The sequence below is a fragment of the Nycticebus coucang genome, chromosome 3 (genome assembly GCF_027406575.1).
Source record: "Nycticebus coucang isolate mNycCou1 chromosome 3, mNycCou1.pri, whole genome shotgun sequence".
Taxonomy (NCBI): domain Eukaryota; kingdom Metazoa; phylum Chordata; class Mammalia; order Primates; family Lorisidae; genus Nycticebus; species Nycticebus coucang.
The window spans coordinates 132,689,647-132,712,462 of record NC_069782.1 but is presented as its reverse complement, the minus strand read 5'-3'; the positions used below and the strand labels follow the sequence as shown (position 1 = coordinate 132,712,462).

General features: G+C 44.9%; 1 protein-coding gene across 2 annotated transcripts in view; it reads right to left on the bottom strand.

Annotated features, from left to right (window-relative positions):
• Positions 1 to 111: 111 nt before the first annotated feature.
• PDCD11 (programmed cell death 11) overlaps positions 112 to 22,816 on the bottom strand; it is a 50,620-nt gene continuing 27,915 nt past the window's right edge. For both annotated transcript variants that reach the window (XM_053583128.1, XM_053583129.1), the window contains exons 20-36: positions 21,813 to 22,354; positions 20,925 to 20,987; positions 13,235 to 13,340; positions 11,160 to 11,249; positions 10,860 to 10,962; positions 10,258 to 10,435; positions 7,224 to 7,280; positions 6,146 to 6,268; positions 5,422 to 5,544; positions 4,756 to 5,017; positions 4,491 to 4,607; positions 3,616 to 3,768; positions 3,181 to 3,431; positions 2,350 to 2,518; positions 1,669 to 1,822; positions 1,087 to 1,252; positions 112 to 453 (exon numbers count right to left, since the gene is read on the bottom strand). In XM_053583128.1, the coding sequence (XP_053439103.1) occupies positions 282 to 453; positions 1,087 to 1,252; positions 1,669 to 1,822; positions 2,350 to 2,518; positions 3,181 to 3,431; positions 3,616 to 3,768; positions 4,491 to 4,607; positions 4,756 to 5,017; positions 5,422 to 5,544; positions 6,146 to 6,268; positions 7,224 to 7,280; positions 10,258 to 10,435; positions 10,860 to 10,962; positions 11,160 to 11,249; positions 13,235 to 13,340; positions 20,925 to 20,987; positions 21,813 to 22,354 (2,829 nt within the window). In that variant the 3' untranslated portion in view covers positions 112 to 281. The remainder of the gene's footprint in view (positions 454 to 1,086; positions 1,253 to 1,668; positions 1,823 to 2,349; positions 2,519 to 3,180; positions 3,432 to 3,615; positions 3,769 to 4,490; positions 4,608 to 4,755; positions 5,018 to 5,421; positions 5,545 to 6,145; positions 6,269 to 7,223; positions 7,281 to 10,257; positions 10,436 to 10,859; positions 10,963 to 11,159; positions 11,250 to 13,234; positions 13,341 to 20,924; positions 20,988 to 21,812; positions 22,355 to 22,816) is intronic.

Genomic DNA, 22,816 nt, shown 5'->3' with positions numbered 1-22,816 from the left:
ACACTTGGCTTTTATGGGAGCCCCAGGGCTGCTGATGCAACCACTGAGCAGTCACAGAACAGGGAAAAGATGACATAAATTGGTACTTAAAACAAAATAGGCAATGAGGAATTAAAAGCAATCTCAAATTTCTTTTCATCCCAATAGGATTATTGCAAGCACACGCTGCAGAAAAAGCAGCATATAAATAAAGTCCTTAGCACACAGGTTTTTGAGTGCCCAGCACCTGAAGTGGGGCCAGGCTGGCCCACTGCTGCCACGCCTGCAGAACCAGCCCACAACTATTCCTCCAGCACTGAGCTCTTAGCCTCCACGTATTCTAGGGCCTTGGTCTTGACAGCCTGCACATCCTTCTCAGTGCCGTGCTGCTTCTCATAGTCCAGGTAGCGCTTGAAAAAGAACTTCATTCTCTTGGGGGCTAGGCTCAGATGAATGACTTGCTCAAAGATGTCCCTGTGAGGAAGAATAGGGCAGCATTTGCCTTCCAGACCCAGATCACACCCTTCCTGGCCAGTGCTCACCAGCTTGCTTTTGGGCTCCAGAGCCAGGACCTCCTACCATCCAGGACTTCCACTTCCACCTGTATTTTCTCTTCCACTATGAGCTCCCACAATGCCCCAGGGAGAGACACTACCACCTTCATTTCCAGATGAGCAGACACCCAGTGATGTTGAAGGACTTACTTGTCTAAAGTCACATAGTGAATCAGGACAAAGCTACTGGGATTGGGACATACAATGATGATGGATCTGTGAGTAAAGCTCAGCCAGAGCCAGACACAGCATTAATCACAAGGGAATCCCAAGTGTCCTGACTCCCAGGCCAGGGGCCAGGCTACCTGCCACTAATGGCCCTAGACATAGACCAGAGGCTGGCCTTTGAGGCAGAAAAAGTAGCTGGAAAAGTGAATGTTTTCGATCCTGGGGTGTCATGGCAAAGCTGTTTTTCTAGATCACGTAAGAGACTTGGAGATGGGAGCTGCTGTGGGGCAACCAATCATCAGCCTGGCCAATGACCACCCCCTCCACCACCACCCCACACAGCTACCACTGAGAAATTCAGCCTTGGTCTGTGTTCCCTTCTCACCGGACTTCCTTCTGGCTGCAGTGCTTGATGGTCATGTCAATGTAGACCGACCAGACATCTGTGCGCTTTGGGTAGATGCTCAGCATGTTCTCAAAAATGGCTTTGGCCCGCTCTGCATCCCCCAGCTGGAACTCAAGCTGGGCAAATTTGGCAATCACATCTATGTCTGCAGGGAGAAGACAGCTGAGAGACCCAACATGCAGAAAGAATCCCTCACCACAACACCTTGTACTGCAGGGACAGTGAGTTTGACTCCCCACTCAAGTCCCAAAACCTAGGTTAAGACAAAACAAAGCCCAAAAAAGACAGTGGGGAGGGGTTCAGGGTCAAATTCACAGATACAGATACCCTATTCTCTGGGCCCAGAAGAGGTGGAGGGTCCCAGGAGCAAGAGAATTAGTGCCAATAGTTTTTGTTCCTCCATCTTTTGGGATCCAGCATTTGAAATGTAACGTGCACTATTATGCTAGAGATAGTGTTGCACCCTCTACAGGCTCTCCCAACTTAGACGCAACACCACCCCAGGATGAGAAGGGCCCCAATCCCTACTCCCAGACATCAGAAATTGGAACAGGCACTCACGCTCCTTTCTGGGCAGGCACTCAAGGGCTCGCTGTAGCACACGGTGGCTGGCCCCGGCCTGGCTCCTCCGCAGGAGAAAGGCACCATATTTGATCCATACAGCTTTCTCCTGCCGGAAACGCTTCAGCATACGGTTGTAAAGTTCACCAGCTTCCTGTGGGAAAAGATAGGCAAGCTGAGGATGAGTGTGATACTACAGAGAGGACAACAAAGGCAGGCAGGGACACTCACAAAAAGCTAGACTCGGGCTCTCAGATACCCAGTCACTACCTGGGCCTCAATCCAGAGACCTGAGAGGGGCAGGGAAAGAAACTCTTGAGAAGAGAGCACAGGGAGGAGACACCAAATCATGGGGCATGTCCCCACTAAGCCTGCGCTTGCAGTGAGCAGAATCTGCTATGTCTCTGTAATGCCCCGCCTCAGGCATACACCCTGGGGTCCCCTATCCCTTCTCTTCCCAAGCCACTGCTTCCCTTACCCCAGCCCCACAGCACCACAGTGGAGGTGAGGAAATGACTTCTCTTACTTGGGAGATAAGGAAGTTAAGACCCAGACATCAGGTAGCAAGCTCAGGGCAGAACTGAACCCAGGGTCCTTCCTTGAAACGGCTACTGCTATGACTCCCTGGAGTCCATTTGTGGAGGCTTAGGACACACTGGCAAATGACCACAAAGCTCCTACCTGAAATTTCTCTGACTTGGCATAGATGTCAGCCAGATGGAGATAGACCTTGAGAGGCTCGTTGTACTGCACAGCCCGCTCGAAGATCTTGGTCAGGGACTCCTGAGAGCCGTACATGTTTTCCAGGTTGAGCAGCGCCACCCACACATTCAGCTTTTCCTGTTCCTCTCTGGACAGGACGCAGTCGGCACGTGAGCTTCATCAACGTAGCCCAACGGACCTCCCTCCTCCTCCCAGGCCCCATCCACATGCTCGGATCCCACCCCCAAGCACAGGCACTGAGAGGTGCACCTAGCACCGGGAACACCACACCCCCACCCCTGCCTTTCAGTTGAGGCTCCCCTGGTTTCTGCTTCTATTTCTAAATCTCCCACAGGCCTAAGGTCTGGGCTGGAAGCAGAATCCTGGGTCTGATTCTTTCTGTAATCTAAGAGAATGAAGCAAAGGAATGCCAAGTTCCCTCACCTCAGAAAACTAACTCTCCTCCCTGCCTGGAAAATGGCCACCTACAGGGTTTTCACCCAGGTACATAGCAAGCTATTTTCCCTATTCTACTTCTGCTCCAAACTGGGCACCTTATTTAAGTGTAGGGACTCTCATAAAGATTACCCTTAGCGATTGCAGTGAAGAAGACTGTAAAATATAAATGAGCAGATCTATTTCACAGAGCGCCACATGTGAGAAAAAGCCTAGAAACTTATGGGCCCCTGGTGGCAGCCACACACATTGCTGCTGGCCTGCCTGGGAGGAAGTGACCCACAGGTGGCAAACGCTGCCAGCCCAGTACTTGGGGAGACACAGTGGGCCCCATCTAAAGAGGCAAAACCTAACCTGAAAGAGATGGTCTTAAGAGCTCTCTCGGCCACAGCACGGGCCTTCTCAATCTCTGTGGCCTGCAGGTGAAAAGCCATGTATTGCAGCCACAGGATGGAGCTGTTGGGGGAGCTCAATACAAGTCGGTCAAAATCATCCGCTGACTCCGGTGGGCGCCTGGGATCCATCAGTGCCTCCTCAATGAGGGACAGCTCTTTTTCCGCCTTTTGCTTCTCCAATTCCTTTTCCTTCTTACTTCTTTTTTTCTTCTATGGAAGGTGAAAAATAGTGAATAATCTGTTCCTCAAACCCAGGGGGAAGTCTGTCGTGAAAGCTACAAGTTGGCAGGGCAGTCCCATGGGTCCCTCCCACTACCACCCAGACTAGGACAGAGCACAGGAGGTTGGTACCAAGGGACCCCTGCAAAAAGGACAAAGCCCTGGAAAACAGCACCATGGCTTGGTGTGGGTTCTCATCCTCCTCGCTGTCTGAGCTCTCTGCTCGAGGTGGCAAGGCCGGGGTCAGAGAGTCTAAGCCCACGTTCCAAGCAAAGCCTGAAGACAGCTGCAGCCGGGGTGCTTCTGCTGGCCTGGTTCGCTGCTTCTCCTGGAGGACCACAGAAGCACCGAAGAAAGAACTTGGCTCAGGGTTCTCCCTGATCCCCAACCTACCCAAAGGAGCACGGCCTCCTGCCAAGAGACAGGACAGGCTCTGCCCCAGCCCACCCAGAGGAGGAGCACGGCCTCTCGCCCAGAGACAGGACAGGCTCAGCTCCAGCCCACTGGGGAAGCTTCATAGCAGGGACATAAAATTGTTCCTTGTAAATAAATTTACTTAGGTAACACACTTTTAAAATATATATATGCATACACATATAAAATATCAGGAGAGCTGGGACAGAGATATGACAAAAATTCCAAGGGTGGCAGGGATACAAGCACCTCTAGTCTGGGGAGCCCTGCTGGTGGGTGTAAGGCACCCATACCAGTCTTCTCAGATCAAGTATTATTCTCATTTTTCAGAGGATGCAGGCATAGACAGGCTAAGCCTCCTCGGATTTGCCTGTACCCCTAATTTAACTCAGTCTCACCCAAGAAACATTCACATAATTTATTTTATGCAGTTACTCTTTGGGTAAACAGGATCCCTGCCCTCAAGGAGCCCATAATCAAGGGAGGAAAACTGACAGTCCCCTTGTCCCCCCCCCACCCCCCAGCCTTTCACTTTCATGTTTTATAGGAAATGAGGGAAGAGGATGGGGCTGAAGACAGACCAGCTCCTCCTGGCCCCAAGGCAGCCTCTCCCCCTCCATTCATCCTCACCCTCACCTTGGGCAGCATATTTGTCTCTTCTATCTCCTCTTCTCCTTCTCGATAATACACTTCCATGCCACTGTCGTCCTCCTCTGATGGACCAGCTTTCTTGGCCTTCTTACTCACTCTTTCCTGAGGTGATAGGTGGGAGAATGCCCAGGACTGCCCTCCAGCAGCCCTGGGTGACACCCTCCGTCTGCTCTTCCTGCACCACTGGGGCTGGCTTTACCGATGCTCCTTTTTCTGGTGGGTTGAGGCACAACCCTCCTGAGTGACTCACCTGCTCACTCACAGATGTCTGGCGCCTCCGCTTGCCCTGCATCTTCTCCTTGCTGGGCAGCTCCGCCTCCTCTTGCCCCTTTTGGTTCTTTTCTTTCCTTTTCTGATTCTTCTCTTCTCCTTTTTGGTCTCTCTCCTCAGCCTCTATTTTCCTTTCCTCTTGCTTTGAAAGTGGCAGTTCCGGAGAAGCAGGAAACACATCCGGCTTCCCAGTGTCACTGGGGAGGAATGATAGCTCTACCAGGTTCTTCTGGTGGTTCACACTAAGACAGAGCAAGAGATGGGAATTGCAAAGACAAGGTGAATAGCCAAGGGCACTACAGGCAGCCCAAGGCTTCTCTCTCCTGCTCTGCCTGTGCTCCTGGGCCTTGCCCCACCTTTGTTAGGAATCCATTCAGCATTCTTAGGAAAGATTTGTATATTTCACCAACCTCAGGAGAAAACACAGGGACAGGTGCAATGCCCATTTCTCCATCTCCAATAGCAGGAACAAGTTGTCACATCTGCTTTCAGGCGCTGACGCAAAGGCGCCAGACTAAGGTCTTTCATTCATCTGAACACTCCATTCACCACTACCCAAACCAAATCTTCTCAAATCTCCTCCCTGGGCACCCAAAGAAACGGGTTTGTTTCATATCACAGCAAGAACAAGAGAGAAGACACTTACCTTAGGATCTTGGCTGTGAGCAACTTCCCTTCAGGGAGGTATTTGTTATAAAGGGCTTTCTTGAACGGGCTGTACTGGGAGACTTGTGAGTACTGTGCTAAACCCACAACTGAGGGGCCAAGGCTGAAAGGAGAAAGACAAGAGTCCTGTGGTCACAAATGCAACAATAGAATTCCAGCCAGGCCTAGTGACAGCACCTTTATAGGGACCCAAGTTGTGACAAAGATTTGTGACAGACATTAAGTTCCTGGCATTCAGCAGGATAAAATAGTCTCTGTAAACTGGAAAAAACTATCAAACATAATGAAGATATGACTGAGGATCATTTTTACCCCACATTAGCATCACAATATGTAAATCACCAGCTGCTAGGACCATGAGAAAATGATGAAACATAGTATCAAGGAAGGCTGAAATATCTGGTGGTTGTGAACATTAGGTGAGCAGAACATTTACAAATAATGATCAAACACCACATCAGAGAACATCCAAATTCATTTAAAACTGACACTGGTAATGTCATATTCAAAACACTAAATAAGAACTAATAATTCTAGACTTTTAAAAAAATATTAAAAACGTTGGAATTTAAAAAACTGGTATGAATTTTTAAATTCTCTTTTCATATTCTCATCAAAGAAGCAAATAGTGGATGCCAGACCAAGATAGGCCCAGGGAAGGCACTCAGGTCTGAGTCCAGAACCTGAGGCCCAACTTTACTCACCCAAAGAGCACGCCTTGTGGCTCGATGGACTTCACATAGCCCCTCAAAAGCTGCCCTTTCTTAACGTCGTGGATGGAGTTGATCTCTGGATCTTCTACTCTGCTTTTTGTCTCTGGGTTTGTTCTAAAAGAACAAAAGGCTTACATGCACATACCTTTGATCCTCATTGTTCTACCCTCACCCCCAACACACCTGCAATAATCATACCCTGCATGTAGGAATATGTCTCTGGACCTGTCAGCAGGATGTAACTTTCAGGGTCCAACTCTACTCTTTCCCAAAGTCCTGTCAGGCCAGGGACATGTGTTCACAAGCTAGCTATGCAGAAATCACAATTGGCGATCAAGCCACAGAAAGGTCAAACCCAAAAAAACCTTGGCCTTACAAACTGCCATTTCTAACCATGGAGCAAACTGACCTCAGACCAATCCCCTTCATGTCCAACTCACCCCCACAATAGAATCCTGGAGCCTCAATCATCTCCCCTCACCAGAATCATCATTTGTAACCCTGGACACTCACATTTGGATGTTTGAACCCTTCCCTGAAAAACCAAGAGCCTGAGGCAAGGAGCTCATGCCTATAATCCTAGCACTCTGGGAGGCCGAGGCCAAAGGATCACTTTAGCTCAGAAGTTCAAGATCAGCCTTAGCAAAAGCAAGACCCCGTCTCTCCTAAAAACAGAAAAACTTAGCCAGGCATGGTGGTGGGCACCTATAGTCTCAGCTACTCAGGAGACTGAGGTACGAGGATCACTTGAGCCCAAGAGTTTGAGGTTGCTGTGAGCTGTGATGATGCCACAGCACTCTACCAAGGGCGACAGAGTGAGACTCTGCCTCAAAAAAAAAAAAAAAAAACCAACAACAAATCAACAAAAACTAAGAACCTGAGTAGACAGAGTCCTTTTAGCAATCTGAATGTTCCCAGCTTTTCTGGACAGAAAAGGTTTGGGGTACAAAGTGATGAACAGAAAGGTAAGAAGCCCAAAGTTCCGTCTGATAAACGGATGGAGTTGATCCGTTTGAGTGGGATCCTCTGAGTGGGTCCTCCTCCCTCCTTGTCCCAACAACACACTCACCTAGATGACCGCAGTGACAAAGTCAATACTTCGTCTTCAGTGGACAGGACATGACATCTGGAATGAGAGCAAAAGAAGAGACACGAGACTTGGTTCCATATCCTCATTCTGTTGAAAACCTACTGAGGACTCTGCATAAGTCATGTCATCTCAGTGGGCCTCAGTTCACTAGTCTGTCAAGAGAAAATAACACTACCTACTCTTCTTACCCAAGAAAGGTGCTGGGAGAAGAACACAAGAAGAGGCCTAAGAAGAACACAAAAAAACGCCCTATGGAAGGCTCACAGAGCCACATACTATATGCTAAAGAGACAACACCAGCCCTACGTTAGGTCATGACAACGTCTGCTCTCAGCAGGGAGCCATACTTACTACTGGAATCCACGGCTGAGGGATAACCTGGGTATTACTGAAAAGACACACAACAGTGTGAGGCCTGAACAGGGGGAGGCTGTGAGGAGGGAAAGCAAGGCTGATTCTTTTATTGCCTTTCTAAACATAATCAATATAAAACAATTAGTAGCTCAAAACCATGAATTTAAAAGTATAGAATCTTAGAGGTTAGAGAGATTCTCAGCAATAATAGAGCCCTAATTTTTCTGAGGACAGATGTCTGCTTTTGATAACATGGCATCACAGCTAGACAGGACTTCAAAGGATCATCTACCTTTACACAAGTAAATATTTTTTTTCCTCTTAGTTTTTTTTTTTTCTTTTTAAGAGACAGGGTCTTGCCCTGGTATAGGCACACATCTGTAATCCTAGCACTTTAGGGGTCTGAGGTAGGAGGTTAGCTTGAGGCCAGGAGTTTGAGACCAGCCTGAGCAAAAGCAAGACCCCATCTCTACCAAAAACAGAAAAACTTAGCTAGATGCAGTAGTAGGCTCCTATAGTCCCAGCTACTCAGGAGGCTGGGGCAGGAGGATCACTGGAGCCCAGGAGTTTGACACTACAGTGAGCTATGATGATGCCACTGCACTCTAAGCCCAGGTAACAAGAGTGAGACTCTGTTTCAATCAATCAATCAATAAAGAGAAAGGGTTTTGCTATGTCACACAGGCTCAAGTGTAGGGAGGTAATCATGGCTCACTGCAACTTAAAATTCCTGGGCTCAGGAATAATACTCCCACTTCAGCCCCCCAAGTAGCTGGCACTACAGGCACACATCACCATGCCCGGCTAATATTTTTTTAATTTATTGTAGAAATCGGATCTCATTATACATTGCCTAAGGCTGGTGTTGAACTCCTGGCCTCAAGCTATCATCCTACCTCTGTCTACCAAAGTATTGGAATTATAGGCATGAAGCACACACTGGGCCTAGGCAAGTAACTTGACCAATGAAGGAATTGCAACTTAATACTACTAATAGGTTTGGCTATAATAAAACACACTTAAAACACTTTGCTAAAAACCACAACTTCATTGTGTAAGCCTCAAGAGACTGACCAAAGATCCAAAGATAAACCTGGACATCTCTAGAACTCATTCTTTTTCTTCTTCCAGGCACTAAGTATGTTTGTGCCACATAGTGATTGTGAGTGGTTGAAAATCTAGGCAGGTGCCAGTGGCTGGGACAGCTGAGACAGGACAGGGCAATCACTATCTTCCAGTCCCTGCTCCCTGGAAGTACTTGCTCTACTGTTAGCTAACCTTATATCAAGCTGAACTCTGTCTCTTCAAGGTGGCTTTATTCAGGCCATAAAACAGCTCTAAAACTCTGAGGTGGGTTCATTTTTGGGCATTTGAAATAGCTCAAAAATAAAGCCCTACCCTTAACCCCAAAAGGTTACTACCCTTTTACAGAAAACACCTATGAATCAATTATTTTTATAAAATTAAAAGTATGAATGCTTCAATATATGAACAAGTGGCTTGCGCCTGTAGCTCAGTGGTTAGGGCGCCAGCCACATACACCAGGGCTGGCAGGTTCTAACCTGGCCAGGGCCTGCTAAACAACAATGACAACTACAACAACAACAAAAATAGTCGGGCTGAGAGAGGGAGGCTGAGGCAAGAGAATTGCTTAAGCCCAAGAGTCTGAGGTTGCTACGAGCTGTGATGCCATGGCACTCTACCAAAGGCTACATAGTGAGACTCTGTCTCAAAAAATAATAATACTAAAATAAAATTAAATTAAAATTAAAAAATAAAGATATTCACTTCAGTATTATCTTCTATCAACATAGAATTTGTTAAATAAATTTTGATGAAAAATACATAATGGAATACAAAGCAAATGTTAAAAATAAGGTAAAAGAATAAAATAGATTTAGATATATTAGAATGGAAAAGGAAAAGTCTATGATGAACTACTATGAGAAAAAAACCAAGTTGCAAAACAGTATACAAAATGAAATTGTATGATTATATAAAGCAAAAAATTATACCTATGTATCTATATGTTAAAGTCCGGGAAGTCAAAAATCAAAGTCCGTAATAGTGAAAAGTGTTGGAGAAAAAAAGAGGTAAAATTTTCATTTTCCATTTCATACACTTTTTTTTTCTGATTTGAAGTCATTTATCACATCTATAATTTTTTAAAAATCCACCAATTTGGATCAGGTACAATGGTTTATACCTATAATCCTAGCACTCTGGGAGGCTGAGGTAGAAAGATCACTTGAGCTCAGGGGTTTGAGACTAGCCTGAGTGAGACTCCGTCTCTACTAAAAAGAGAAAAAATAGGGCAGCGCCTGTGGCTCAAGGAGTAGGGCGCCAGTCCCATATGTCGTAGGTGGCGAGTTCAAACCCAGCCCCGGCCAAAAACCACAAAAAAAAAAAAAAAAGAGAAAAAATAGAAAAACTAGCCAGGCCTTGTGGCAGGCATCTGTCTGTAGTCCTAGCTACTCGGGAGGCTGAAACGGAAAAATTTCTTGGACCCAGGAGTTTGAGGTTGTTGTGAGCTAGGCTGACACCATAGCACTCTAGCCTGGGCAACCGAGGGAGTTTTTTAAAACACTCTGCTTTAAAAAAAAAAAAAAAATCTACCAATTCCATAAACAGGTGAAAATAGGAAGAAAATGTGGCTTACCTGACTACTTTTTGGGGTATGAAGTCTTCCAGGGGCATCTCAGAGTAGGAGTCACTCACATGAAATACACTGACTCTTCCCATCTTCCCAAAGGGGAAGGAGACCATCAGCCCCTCGTTAGGAGTCACCTTGGCCACTCGGCCCATGGCCACTTCCCCTTTCTCAAGCTTGTGAGGACCTGGGAGAAGAACAAACCAGATTCAGGGAAGAGGAAATGAGCCAAAGCAGAAGCTGGGATGCCAGCCAACCACAGGCAGGGAATGTGCAGGCCACCCAGGCTTGAGCTACCCAAGCTGAGTGGACCAGAATGGTCATAAAGACCCAGGTCACCATGCCAAGAATCCCAGGGCAATGTGGTAGACAACCCTTTCTTTCTAAGGGACTTGAGAAAAACAACCACATAGGTGAAGGAGACTCAGGCAGAAGCAGAGCAAGACAAGCCAGAACAAAGCCCCAAGAGAAGAACGGTTCCGAGAACCTCCCAGGCTTTCTGGGGATTCCATTACTGCAGGCGTCCTTCATCCTGGGCAATAATGGAGATCCCTTCCCACCACTTCCATCCACCTTCCCTTCCCTGACTAGACATCGTTTCAGGCCCACACCTATGAGTGAGAGACATACGAAGGCCTTGGAGGAATCTGGGCCAACCACCGTGGCGCTCAGGGCCTGGCCAATCCTAAACTTCTTATCTGGATGTTTCAGAACCTAGAAGGAGCAGAAAATTCCTCTGATGCTTGAAGAAAGGTCTGTCATTTATCCAAAACCATTTAAGTCTCCATAGCAAGTATCTCCCAAACCAATCCCTAAATAAGCCCAAGGTTCCTTACACCCACTGTGAAGCCACACACACCAGACACTGAGGGAGCCTGGGTCGCCTCGCCAGGTACCTCAAGCACACTGACCTTAAAGCTAAGAGAAGTGAGCAACAAGGGGATTCGCCCCCGGACATCTGGAGCAATCTCCACCTCAAGCCATTTCTTCACCACATTGTACTGGGGGAAAAAAAGGAGAAACAGAGTAGAGGAAATACAAGTACCCCTTCTTTACCTTAAACATAGACTTTCCTAAAACCTCAAGGTAGCAAGGGCCCTAATCCCACATTTTTCCAAAACACAAGAATCCACCCCTACATCCTACTGCCTCTGCCCAACTCCACTTCTCACCAGCTTCATTTAGGGTCTAGCTCACCCTACAACTAGCAGACCATACAACTTTTCTGGAGTCTCAGCTGACCAGAAGGCAAAAGAGATCTCGGAGATCTCTGAGCATGCGGGCCAATCCCACAGACGTCTATTGCCTCCTCCAAGTTCAGATGTGGCCAGCAATTGTTAACCATCTCTAGGGACCAATTTGGATTTTGAGCCTAAGTATTTATGGAGTGTCCTGCCCTACATACACACCCCAATTTTCAAGTCAATTCAACAAAAAATATATCAAGCAACTACTGTGCCCATGGCATCATTAATGATTAATAAAGGCAAGGCTGGCCCTCTAAGATCAGTCTTACAAGCAGTAAGTCAAATCAGTATGCAAATAGCTAGAGCAACATGTAGGAAGAACGATACGCTACCAGAGTATATAGGACAACTAGTAATAAGGGCAGATTATCTGTGCTGAACCTTGAAGGGTAGTAGGCAAAGGAGTGAAAGGTACTCCAGGTATAGAAACTGACATGAATAAAGACAGGAAGGGAAAAACACCGAGGAGCCTTTCAGAGTGACTGACACACAGGTGCATGGGGGCAGATTATGAAGAGTCTTATCTGTCACTCTAAAGCATCTGGGGCTTATGAATGTCTACAGACAGGTAACTAAAGGGATCAAGTGGCAATGACATGCTCAGAGGGATGCTCATGGAAGAAGAGAGCTGATAACAAGGAACAGGTGTTATCCCTCAAGGTTAAACCCAATCCAACTTCCTCGCCAATACATTCCACTGTTACAGATCCACACTGATCTCTCCCCTTTTTGGACTCTTGTTTCACTTGGGCGGTGCCGGTGGCTCAGTGAGTAGGGCTCCGGCCCCATATGCCGAGGGTGGCGGGTTCAAACCCAGCCCCAGCCAAACTGCAACAAAAAATAGCCGGGTGTTGTGGTGGTTGCCTGTAGTCCCAGCTGCTTGGGAGGCTGAGGCAAGAGAATCGCGTAAGCCCAAGAGTTAGAGGTTGCTGTGAACCGTGTGACGCCATGGCACTCTACCCGAGGGCGGTACAGTGAGACTCTGTCTCTACAAAAACAAACAAACAAAAAAAAAAAAAACCACATACTCTTGGGCCAGGTACAGTGGCTCACGCCTATAATCCTAGCACTCTGGGAGGCCATGGTGTGAAGATCACTTGAGCACAGGAGTTTGAGACCAGCCTAAGCAAGAGTGAGACCCTGTCTCTACTAAAAGTAGAAAAATTAGCCAGATGTAGTGGTGTGTACCTATATTCCCAGGTACACAAGAGCCTGAGGCAGGAGGATCGCTTGAACCCAGGAGTTTGAGGTTGCTATGAGATAGACTGATGCCATGGCATTGTAGCCTAGGCAACAGACTAAGACTCTGTCTCAAAACAAAAACAAACACCCCCACACACACATTATCTGGCACCCTACTACTTGTTTTGCACTGCACTTAACTTTATAAAAGGCAAGAATCTAAAATCCAATACTGCAGTTATATTTTAAATCCTCCCCTATATTTCTTTCTATTTGTACAATCGATCTACCAACACATTGAACTGTGAGCTGCTTGCTATTTGTTTTATAAGCCATATTTCACCTCCCTCATTAGACCAGAAGTTTTCTAGCAGCAGAGGCCATGTATTATCTCCTACATTCCACTGTTACATGTTTACAACATGTTACATTCCATGTTTATAACACGGTAGCAAACATAGGCTTTAATGCCCAAAGATAATGGCCTTTATCTGCAGTTTCACCCTTTTTCTTCTGAAGGAAGCATGATGTCACATTGCAGAGCAGCCACTACTCACCTTCTTTAAGAAGCAAGTCACAGTCTGACCAGCCTGGTACTGTTTGATCTTTTCCATAGGGCTAACCGAGTGAGAGTTTAGAGCAGTGTGGCCATCCTTCAGTTCACTGTTTACAGAAAAGGGATGAAAAGAGTAAACCAACCTCTGGGAAAGCATCTCCCCCAAGTGGCTGTGGATTGACTGTACAGAATGATTCTACTCACAGCCACCCTCCAACACCTTACTTCTCTCCTTAAAGGAGAATGTTCTTACACTGGCCTAGGGGCTAACTTTTTCCATTTCATTCATTTAAACGTTGTAGGTAGCCCACAATAATCTTTATAAACTTAGGGGAAAAAATTATTTTACTTCTTTCCTAATCTTTCTATTGCTTTAGTTTGCAGAACTGCTTTCAGAAATCATCTCCCACCAATTTTGACAACAATCTCATGTGAATTACGCAAGGTAGATATTATTAAACCTATTTTACACTACTGAACTAGGAGTTGAAGTCAGGGCTTCTGACTCAACAATCCAGCCCTGTTTCCTATGCTACCCTTATATTATCACCGACTTGACTCTCTTTTTCTTCTCAGAAAAGTAGCAAGGGCATGTAGTCTGACAATAATCAGCCCACAAATCACTTCAAGGGAATCACAGAACTGCTACCTCTGCTTACCAATTCAAACAATTTCTAAAACAAAATGAACTGGGCGGCGCCTGTGGCTCAAAGGAGTAGGGCACCGGCCCCATATGCCAGAGGTGGCGGGTTCAAACCCAACCCTGGCCATAAAACTGCAAAACAAACAAAACAAAAACAAAAAAATGAACCAAACGTCTTCAATAAAATGGTACAAGTATGTTAGTAAAATTGTAAAATATAATAGCAAATTCTAGTCAAAGTAGAAAATGGAAACTTCCCTGTATTAGTAAAACAGAAAATACATATATCCTACTATATCCTATGACCTAGTAATTCCACCCTAGAAAAATCTTAGCCCACTATGGCATTATTTATGAAGGAAAAATTGGAAAAAAAATTTAAAAAGAGAAAGAAAAATTGCAAACAAGCCGAACTGTCCTCCATAGTTCACGAACACACATAGTTTGGCACTTTTACAGGATGAATTACTATTTTGTGGGGGGGGGGGGGGGCGGGTGCTAGGAAAGATTAGATTTATTCTTGTTTTGAATTTATATAGTAAGGCCTCAATCTCATTTTTTTTTTTTTGGCCGGGGCTAGGTTTGAACCCGCCACCTCTGGCATATGGGACCGGCGCCCTACTCCTTGAGCCACAGGCGCCGCCCCTCATTTTTTTTTTCTTTCTTTTTTTTTTATTAAATCATAGCTGTGTACATTAATGCAATCATGGGGTACCATGCGCTGGTTTTATATACTGTCTCAAATATTTTCATCACACTGGTTAACATAGCCTTTCTGGCTTTTTCTTAGTTATTGTGTTAAAACATTTATATTCTACATTTAGTAAGTTTCACATGTACCCTTGTAAGATGCACCATAGGTGTGGTCCTGTTTTTTTTGGAAGCACAGTCTTACTTTGTTGCCCTCAGGAGAGTCTCATGAGGTCGCAGCTCACAGCAACCTGAAACTCTTGGGATTAAGTGATTCTCTTGCCTCAGCCTCCCAAGTAGCTGAGACTACAGACACCCGCCAAAACACCCGCCTATTTTTAGAGACAGGGTCTCACTGTTGCTCAGGCTGGTCTTGAACTCGTGAGCTCAAGCAATCTACCCACCTTGGCCCCCCAGAGTGCTAGGATTACAGGTGTGAGCCATCGTGCCTGGCCTGAATTACTATTTTAATGATAGACACCAAAACAAATAGAAACAAAATAAAATTTTGAATGAAAAAAGCAAGTTGTAAAATGTTAAGTAGAACATATCATTTATATACATTAAAAGCTGTACAAAATATTTGTAGATACACACACGTATACACATGTACAGTTGTCCCTAGGTAGCTATGGGGGATTGGTTTCAGAACTCCTACAGATACCAAAAGCCACGGATGCCCTAATATAAAATGGCATAGTATTTGCATATAACCTATGTACATCCTCCTGTATACTTTAAATTATCTCCATATTATTTATAACACCTAATACAATATATATGCTATACAAATAATTGTTATACTGTATTTTAAAATTTATATTTCTTAAAATTGTTGTATTGTTATTTTTTATTTTCCCCCATACTGTATATTTTCCATCGATGGTTGGTTGAATCCAGGGATGCAGAACCAACACAATATGGAAGGCCAACTGCATATATAACTGAAACATAAAAATGTAAGCTGGAGGTGGCGCCTGTGGCTCAAAGGAGTAGGGCGCCGGTCCCATATGCCGGAGGTGGTGGGTTCAAACCCAGCCCCGGCCAAAAACTGCAAAAAAAAAAAAATAAATAAATACATAAATAAGCTAGAAATATAGAGGGTGCAAAAAAAAAAAAATGCACACACATTTAAGCAAGTAAAAAACTGTATTAAATTTATAATACTCAGTCATATTGACTTCTACCATTATTAGAGGTGCTCATTGTCACTTGCATTCATTTTTTGTTATCGGTATACATTGAGTATCACAATTTTAAAGCAGTATTTTCCTTTCTTAAAATGTGTATCGATTTTTTGGGGGCACTCTCTGTATGTATCAAAATAATAATGGGAGCAGAGAGATACTTGAGAAAGTGAATATATCCATGAATTTTTATTTCTTAAAACATACATGCTCTGTAGCAAGCTTGATTATAAAATAAAAAAACACATGTGCAGGATATCTATGTTTCTGGCACTGTAATACACCCCTAACATATATTATCTCTAGTGCTTATACAGTTAGGGTGAAGAAATTTATTCATTCAGTAGCTGACACAAAGCCAGGTGCAGTGGCTCACTCCTGTAATCCTAGCACTCTGGGAGGCCAAGGTAGGCAGAATGCTTGAGCTCAGAAAGTTGGGAAACCAGACCGAGCAAGAGCAAGATCCCATCTCTACTAAAAATAGAAAAATTAGGCGGCGCCTGTGGCTCAAGGAGTAGGGCGCTGGTCCCATATGCCAGAGGTGGCGGGTTCAAACCCAGTCCCGGCCAAAAACCACAAAAAATAAAAATAAAAATAAAAAAAGAAAAATTAGCTGGGGATAGTGACATGCAGTTGTAGTCCCAGCTACTTGGGAGGCTGAGGCAAGAGGATCACTTGAGACTAGGAGTTTGAGGTTGCAGCAAGCTACAGTGATTCCACTGCATTCTACCTGGGGCAAGAGAACAAGACTGTCTCAAAAAAAAAAAAAAGCTGACACAAAAATGTCTCTCCTAGCAATTGCATCCGCCTCTCACTCCCAAGTTCATTTTGAAGACATAACACCTAATAAGCCAGAGGATGACTTTATTTGGGTCTTTACAAAGTAATTTAGGGCCCCGCCTGTGGCTCAGTGGGTAGGGCGCTGGCCCCATATACCGAGGGTGGCGGGTTCAAACCCAGCCCTGGCCAAACTGTAACAAAAAAATAGCCAGGCATTGTGGCAGGCGCCTGTAGACCCAACTACTTGGGAGGCTGAGGCAAGAGAATCGCCTAAGCCCAGGAGTTGGGAGTGAGCTGTGTGACGCCGCAGCACTCTACCGAGGGCGATAAAGTGAGACTCTGTCTCTACAAAAAAAAAAAAAAAAAAAAAATAGACAAATAAAAAGGAAGTAAGATGAGATCATTATGGTGGGCCCTAATGCAACAGGATGGGGTCCTTAAAAGAAATCAGGCTATAAATCAATAATAAGAATGAAAAAAAAAAAAATATGGGCTGGGTGCAGTGACTCACACCCATAATCCTAGCACTTGGGAGGCCGAGGTGGGTAGATGCCTAAGCTCAGAGGTTCAAGACCAGCCTGAGCAAAGAGCAAGTCCCCGTTTCTAAATATAGCCAAGCTTTGTGGTGGGGACCTTTGTGGTATAGTCCCAGCTGTGATGCCCTGGCAGTCAAATGAGGGTGACATAGTGGGACTCTTTTGCACTATTGGTGGGACTATAAAATGGTGAAGCCAATATGGAAACAGTACAGCAGTGCCTCAAAAAATTAAAAATACAACTACCACATGATCCAACAATGCTACTTATAGGTGTATACTCGAAAGAATGAAATCAAGATCACAAAGAACGGCGGCGCCTGTGGCTCAAGGAGTAGGGCGCCGGTCCCATATGCCAGAGGTGGCAGGTTCAAACCTAGCCCCGGCCAAAAACCACAAAAAAAAAAAAAAAAAGATCACAAAGAGATATGCACACCCATGTTTAATAAAGTACTATTTGTAATAATGAAGAGGTAGAAGAGTGATAAACAAATGTGGTATATACCCACAATGCAATATTATTCAGCCTTGAAAAGGAAGGAAATTCTGGGCGGTGTCTGTGGCTCAGTCGGTAGGGCGCCAGCCCCATATACTGAGGGTGGCGGGTTCAAACCCAGCCCTGGCCAAACTGCAACCAAAAAATAGCCGGGCGTTGTGGCGGGCGCCTGTAGTCCCAGCTACTCGGGAGGCTGAGGCAAAAGAATCGCCTAAGCCCAGGAGTTGGAGGTTGCTGTGAGCTGTGTGAGGCCACGGCACTCTACCGAGGGCCATAGGATGAGACTCTGTCTCTACAAAAAAAAAGGAAGGAAATTCTGACATACGCCACAATATGTATGAACCCTGAAGACATTATGCTAAATAAAATAAAGCCACTCAAAAAAGGACACATACTATTAATCAAATTCACAAACACTGAAAGCAGAAGGTTGGCTACCAGGGAGATTGGGGAGGGCGGGGGGAGAACAGGGAGTTGATATTCAATGGGTATAAAGTTTCAGTCATGCAAGATGAAAAAGTTCTAGGGAGCTGTTATACAACAATATGCAATTTTTTTTTTTTTTTTGGAGAGTCTCCCTCTGTCACCCAGGCTAGAGTGCTATGGCATCACCCTACCTCACAGCAACCTCAAACTCTTGGGTTGAAGCAATCTTCCTGCCTCAGCCCTACAGGTGTCCGGGTAATTTTTCTATTTTTAGTAGAGACTGGGTCTCAATCTTTGCACAGTTCAGTCTTGAACTCCTGAGCTCAAGCAGCCCTTCCTTCTCAATCTCCCTGAGAGCTAGTATTACAGCATGAGCCACAGGGCCCAGCCAACAACATGCACTTAGTTAACAATACGTAATGCACATCTAAAAACTGTTAGGAGGGGTCGGTGCTCATAGCTCAGTGGTTAGGGCACCAGCCACATACACTGGGGCCAGAGGGTTCGAATCCAGCCTGGGCCTGCTAAACAACAATGACAACTACAACGAAAAAATAGCTGGGTGCTATGGCGAGTAGCTGTAGTCCCCGCTACTTGGGAGGCTGAGGCAAGAGAATCACTTAAGCCCAAGAGTTTGAGGTTGCTGCGAGCTGTGACACTACGGCACTCTACCGAGGACAACATAGTGAGACTCTGTCTCAAAAAAAAAAAACTACTAAGAGGGTATATTTATGTGATGTGTTTTTTACCAGAATAAAAAAAAAAAAAAGAAGAAGAGATCAGAATACAGATACATATAAAAGAAAGACCATGTGAAGACACAGGGAGAAGTCGGCTCTCCGCAAGCCAAAGAGGGAGACCTCAGAAGAAATAAACCCTGCTGACATCTTGATCTGACTTCTGGCCTTTAAAAGGGTGAGAAAATAGATTTCTATTCTTTAAGTCATACAAAACATCCATGCACACACACACATGCATACATACATACACAGGTATGTGTTATCCTTTTTTTCCCAAAATAATTTTTGTGAAATTGCCTTTACAAAAGGAGTTACACCCCAAAAAAGAAGGGTATTACTGAATTAGAGTATTATAAGAAAACTCACTGACTAGCAGGAACTCTAGAGATGCCTTTTAAGACTCTTGAACTACCTTGTTCTCCTTAATTCTGGTCCTCATACCATAGTCTTCCAAGACCAGAGGATGGATCAACAGAGTGGTGTTAACGAGAGGTTCTCAGCACTTTGAGGATCAAGAACCATTTAGGATTGAACTCCCACAGAGTTCACTGACTCATCCCTCATTCATTAATTTATTTACCTTAGTGTGAATAAACTATTTGACCTAAACCCTAATTAAGGGTTTAATTAAATAAGATATCACAAGTCAAAGGTGAAGATACTACAGACTACAATCACTAATATGATGAGTTCTGTCCATTTTCACAACAAAGACTGGAGAGGAATATAATCAAACAAAACTAAGGAAACCAGAGTAACAAACAGAAATATAATTCATCCACCAAATCTCATTATTCTGAAACTAAAGGACTTAATCTGAAGTTCCAAAAGTGTTATTAGCATCTGAGACTATGTCACAGGAATCTTGCCCTATGTCAGACACAGGTTTTCTCAGAAATATCATACTTCTGGCTCGGAGCCTGTAACTCAGCAGCTAGGGCGCCATCCACATACACCAGAGCTGGCAGGTTCGAACTCGACTCAGGCCTGCCAAACAACAACTGCAGGCAAAAAATAGCCAGGCATTGTGGTGGGTGCCTGTAGTCCCAGTTACTTGGGAGGCTGAGGCAAGAGATTCGCTTAAGCGCAAGTGTTCAAGGTTGCTGTGAGGTGAGCTGTGATGCCATGGCACTCTACCAAGGGTGACATAGTAAGACTCTGTCTCAGGAAAAAAAATATCATACTTCTATTCTGATCCCTTCAGGCTGTTGACCAAATCTTACCCTCTGGATGTTACTCTGGAGATCCTTCTATAACTTCCCTTGACACATAAAGACTTACCACCGGGAGGGACTCTGCAGAGCCTTTCTACAACCACACACGTCTAGCTTCATTCATTAAGGTCTATCAATTTTGAAAGGTTAGGTTCTTCTATGGAAGAAGTAAAAGCAGACAGACCCTGGATCAAAATGCTAAAGATACTCTAAAAAAAGATCCCAGACAAATTGATGCACCACTACATAGAATTCCTAGTTCTCCTTTCCCAATTCTCTCATGGAACATTCTTCTGTCCAAAATCTACCAGAGTATGACCTGGAATTCCAGCTCAGCTTCTACTGTGTGGTAAGCAGGAGTATACATTGAAAGTACAAGCATTCTTGGCTACATGTTTATTTAGGGAATTACCCAGTTCTAGAAGTTTGGGTTGAGAGCAGAAATGTTTCTTATTGTTGCATGCCAACACAGTGAACTACAATCAGCCTTTAAATTGATACTTAAACCCTTATACAGCTTTTTTTTTTTTTTTGAAACAGAGTCTCACTATGTCACCCTGGGTAGAGTGCCGTCACATCACAGCTCACAGCAACCTCAAATTCCTGGGCTTAAGCGATTCTCCTGCCTCAGCCTCCCAAACAGCTGGGACCGCAAGCGCCTACCACAACGCCCGACTATTTTTTGTTTGTAGTTGTCATTGTTGTTCAGCAGGCCCGGGTTGAATTTGAACCCACCAGCTCCGCTGTATGTGGCTAGCGCCCTAGCCGCTGAGCTATAGGCGCCAAGCCCCGTATACAGCTTTTAATTAACTTTAACATAATCCCTATAGCCAAGTATCTCTACTAGAGAAATAAGATATCTTGGACGTAGAGAGCTAACATAAGGCTAACTCTGGCAGAATCATGATGAAAATTCAGAATTCCTAATTCTGAAGCCCAGTGCTCTCTCCCTAGGACTGTGCTGCTATTGCCCCCTCACCTTGGCCGAACACTTAGCTCCGGGATGGTCCGAACAAATCTGGGGTGACTTACTGGAAGAAACCTGGAGAAACAAATAAATCAGATCATTTATTTGATTCTCTGTAATATGGAAATAAGGATTTCTCTCTACTCAACTCCAAACAAGCTAATAAAAATCACCCTGCTGCACCATATCACCGTTGATGGGAGATGTGTCAGACTGAGAGTTTCCAGTCTCATCCTTGGCAGCAAATAAGGAGCTGGGTCCCAGACCTATTAGGATTATCAGAGCTTTCCCTACAGACTACATACTCCAACCCTTTCATCTTAAAAATGAAGAAACCAAAATCTAGAGAAGATAAATGACTCTTAACTAAAGATCCCACAGTTACTGAAATTAGTATGCAAATTACGGCCAGACTTTGAACTCTTTCTGCTGTTCTTGTTGTAGCAAGAATTTCTCCTATAATAACACATGTGGTAACAAGAGTTAAAGCAAATGAGTATAATTAAGGTGTGAAGTGGAGAATAAATTATAATCACTGACGGGTACTACTCAATAAATGTGAAACAGGCAACCTGCTAGGCAACTAACATACTACACAGTCTCTCCCTTAGCCTTCACTGTGGCCCTATAAGGTAGTCACTACCATTACCCTCACTTTACAAATGAAGAAAATAAAATTTAGAGTTAAGTTACTAGCTTGTGGTCATAGTCGATCTGGATTTCCAACCCAGGTAAACCCATGCTCTTAAAAACAACACTATATTCCTTGGTGAATGCCTTTTGTTAACTAAAAGAGAATGTGACTTACATGCAACTTTGGGGAATCCACCTATATTCCCACTCTTCCCACAATTACTATGATCTTCCCACAAAGCCACCCTGTCCCCAGAACCTCCATACTTGAATGTCTTCACGTCTCGCCCACCAATCACTCGTGCAGTGACTGTCTTCCCAACTTTCAGCTTGGTTGTAGGACAGGTGCCCTCTGGAATATCATCTAGAATGTGAGAGGCATGGATGCAGCCAATGATGCCATCTTCCAGAGTCACAACTACATGGGTGGGCTTAACAGACTTGACAGTCCCTGTGACCATGTCTCCGATAGACAGGGCATGCTTCTTTACAGTGGCTACAGCCAGAGCTGGGTCCACTTCCTCATCCTCGTCAACTGTCTCAGAGTCCTTCCGGGTCTGCCTCATGGTCCTCTTAGCTGCTGGCCCCTCAACAGCCAAAAGAAGACCAGTCACTCCTGGTTCTGTGGTCTTGAGGGTTAGGGAGACACCCTGTCCCACCTGCAACTTTTCTGAGTCAAAGTGGAAGGTGTCATTGAGGTGAGAGGTCAAGGAGAAAGCTGCCAGGTGGCCAGTCTCTACCAAGGAGGCAACGGCAAAGGATTCCTCCAAGTGCTGGACAATCGCCTGGTGTTCGCTGCCTTTCTTCAGCTAGAAAAGAAGAGAAAACTCATTACCTGTTTCTCTTAACTCAGCATGGTAACTCATTCCTGGCCCCGCTGGGTATGGAGGGACTGAGCTGGAATAGACAAGCCTTGAGCAGGAATAGACAAGCTTTGGTTCACTGGACCTAGTTTTTCTCCCCCGTACACAAAACTCATAGAACTTCACCAGAATCACTTTGGCTTTATTTGTTCTGTTTTGAATTCAAATTCCTACGCTCTATCCTAGAACTATGAGTCTGAATTTTAAAGGCAATGCAATGCAAAGCCCAGCAACCTTTAACAGCTCTCTAGTTTCTGGACACTGATTCCTGACACTCAGTCTCACAGCTATTCCCACTTCCCCAGTTTAATCCTCCAACCATTCCGTGAATAGAGTCATTACTGGCTTACTCTGTGCCAGGCACCAAGCCTTTCTTTCCTCCAAATCCAAATTATGTTCATGCTCTTA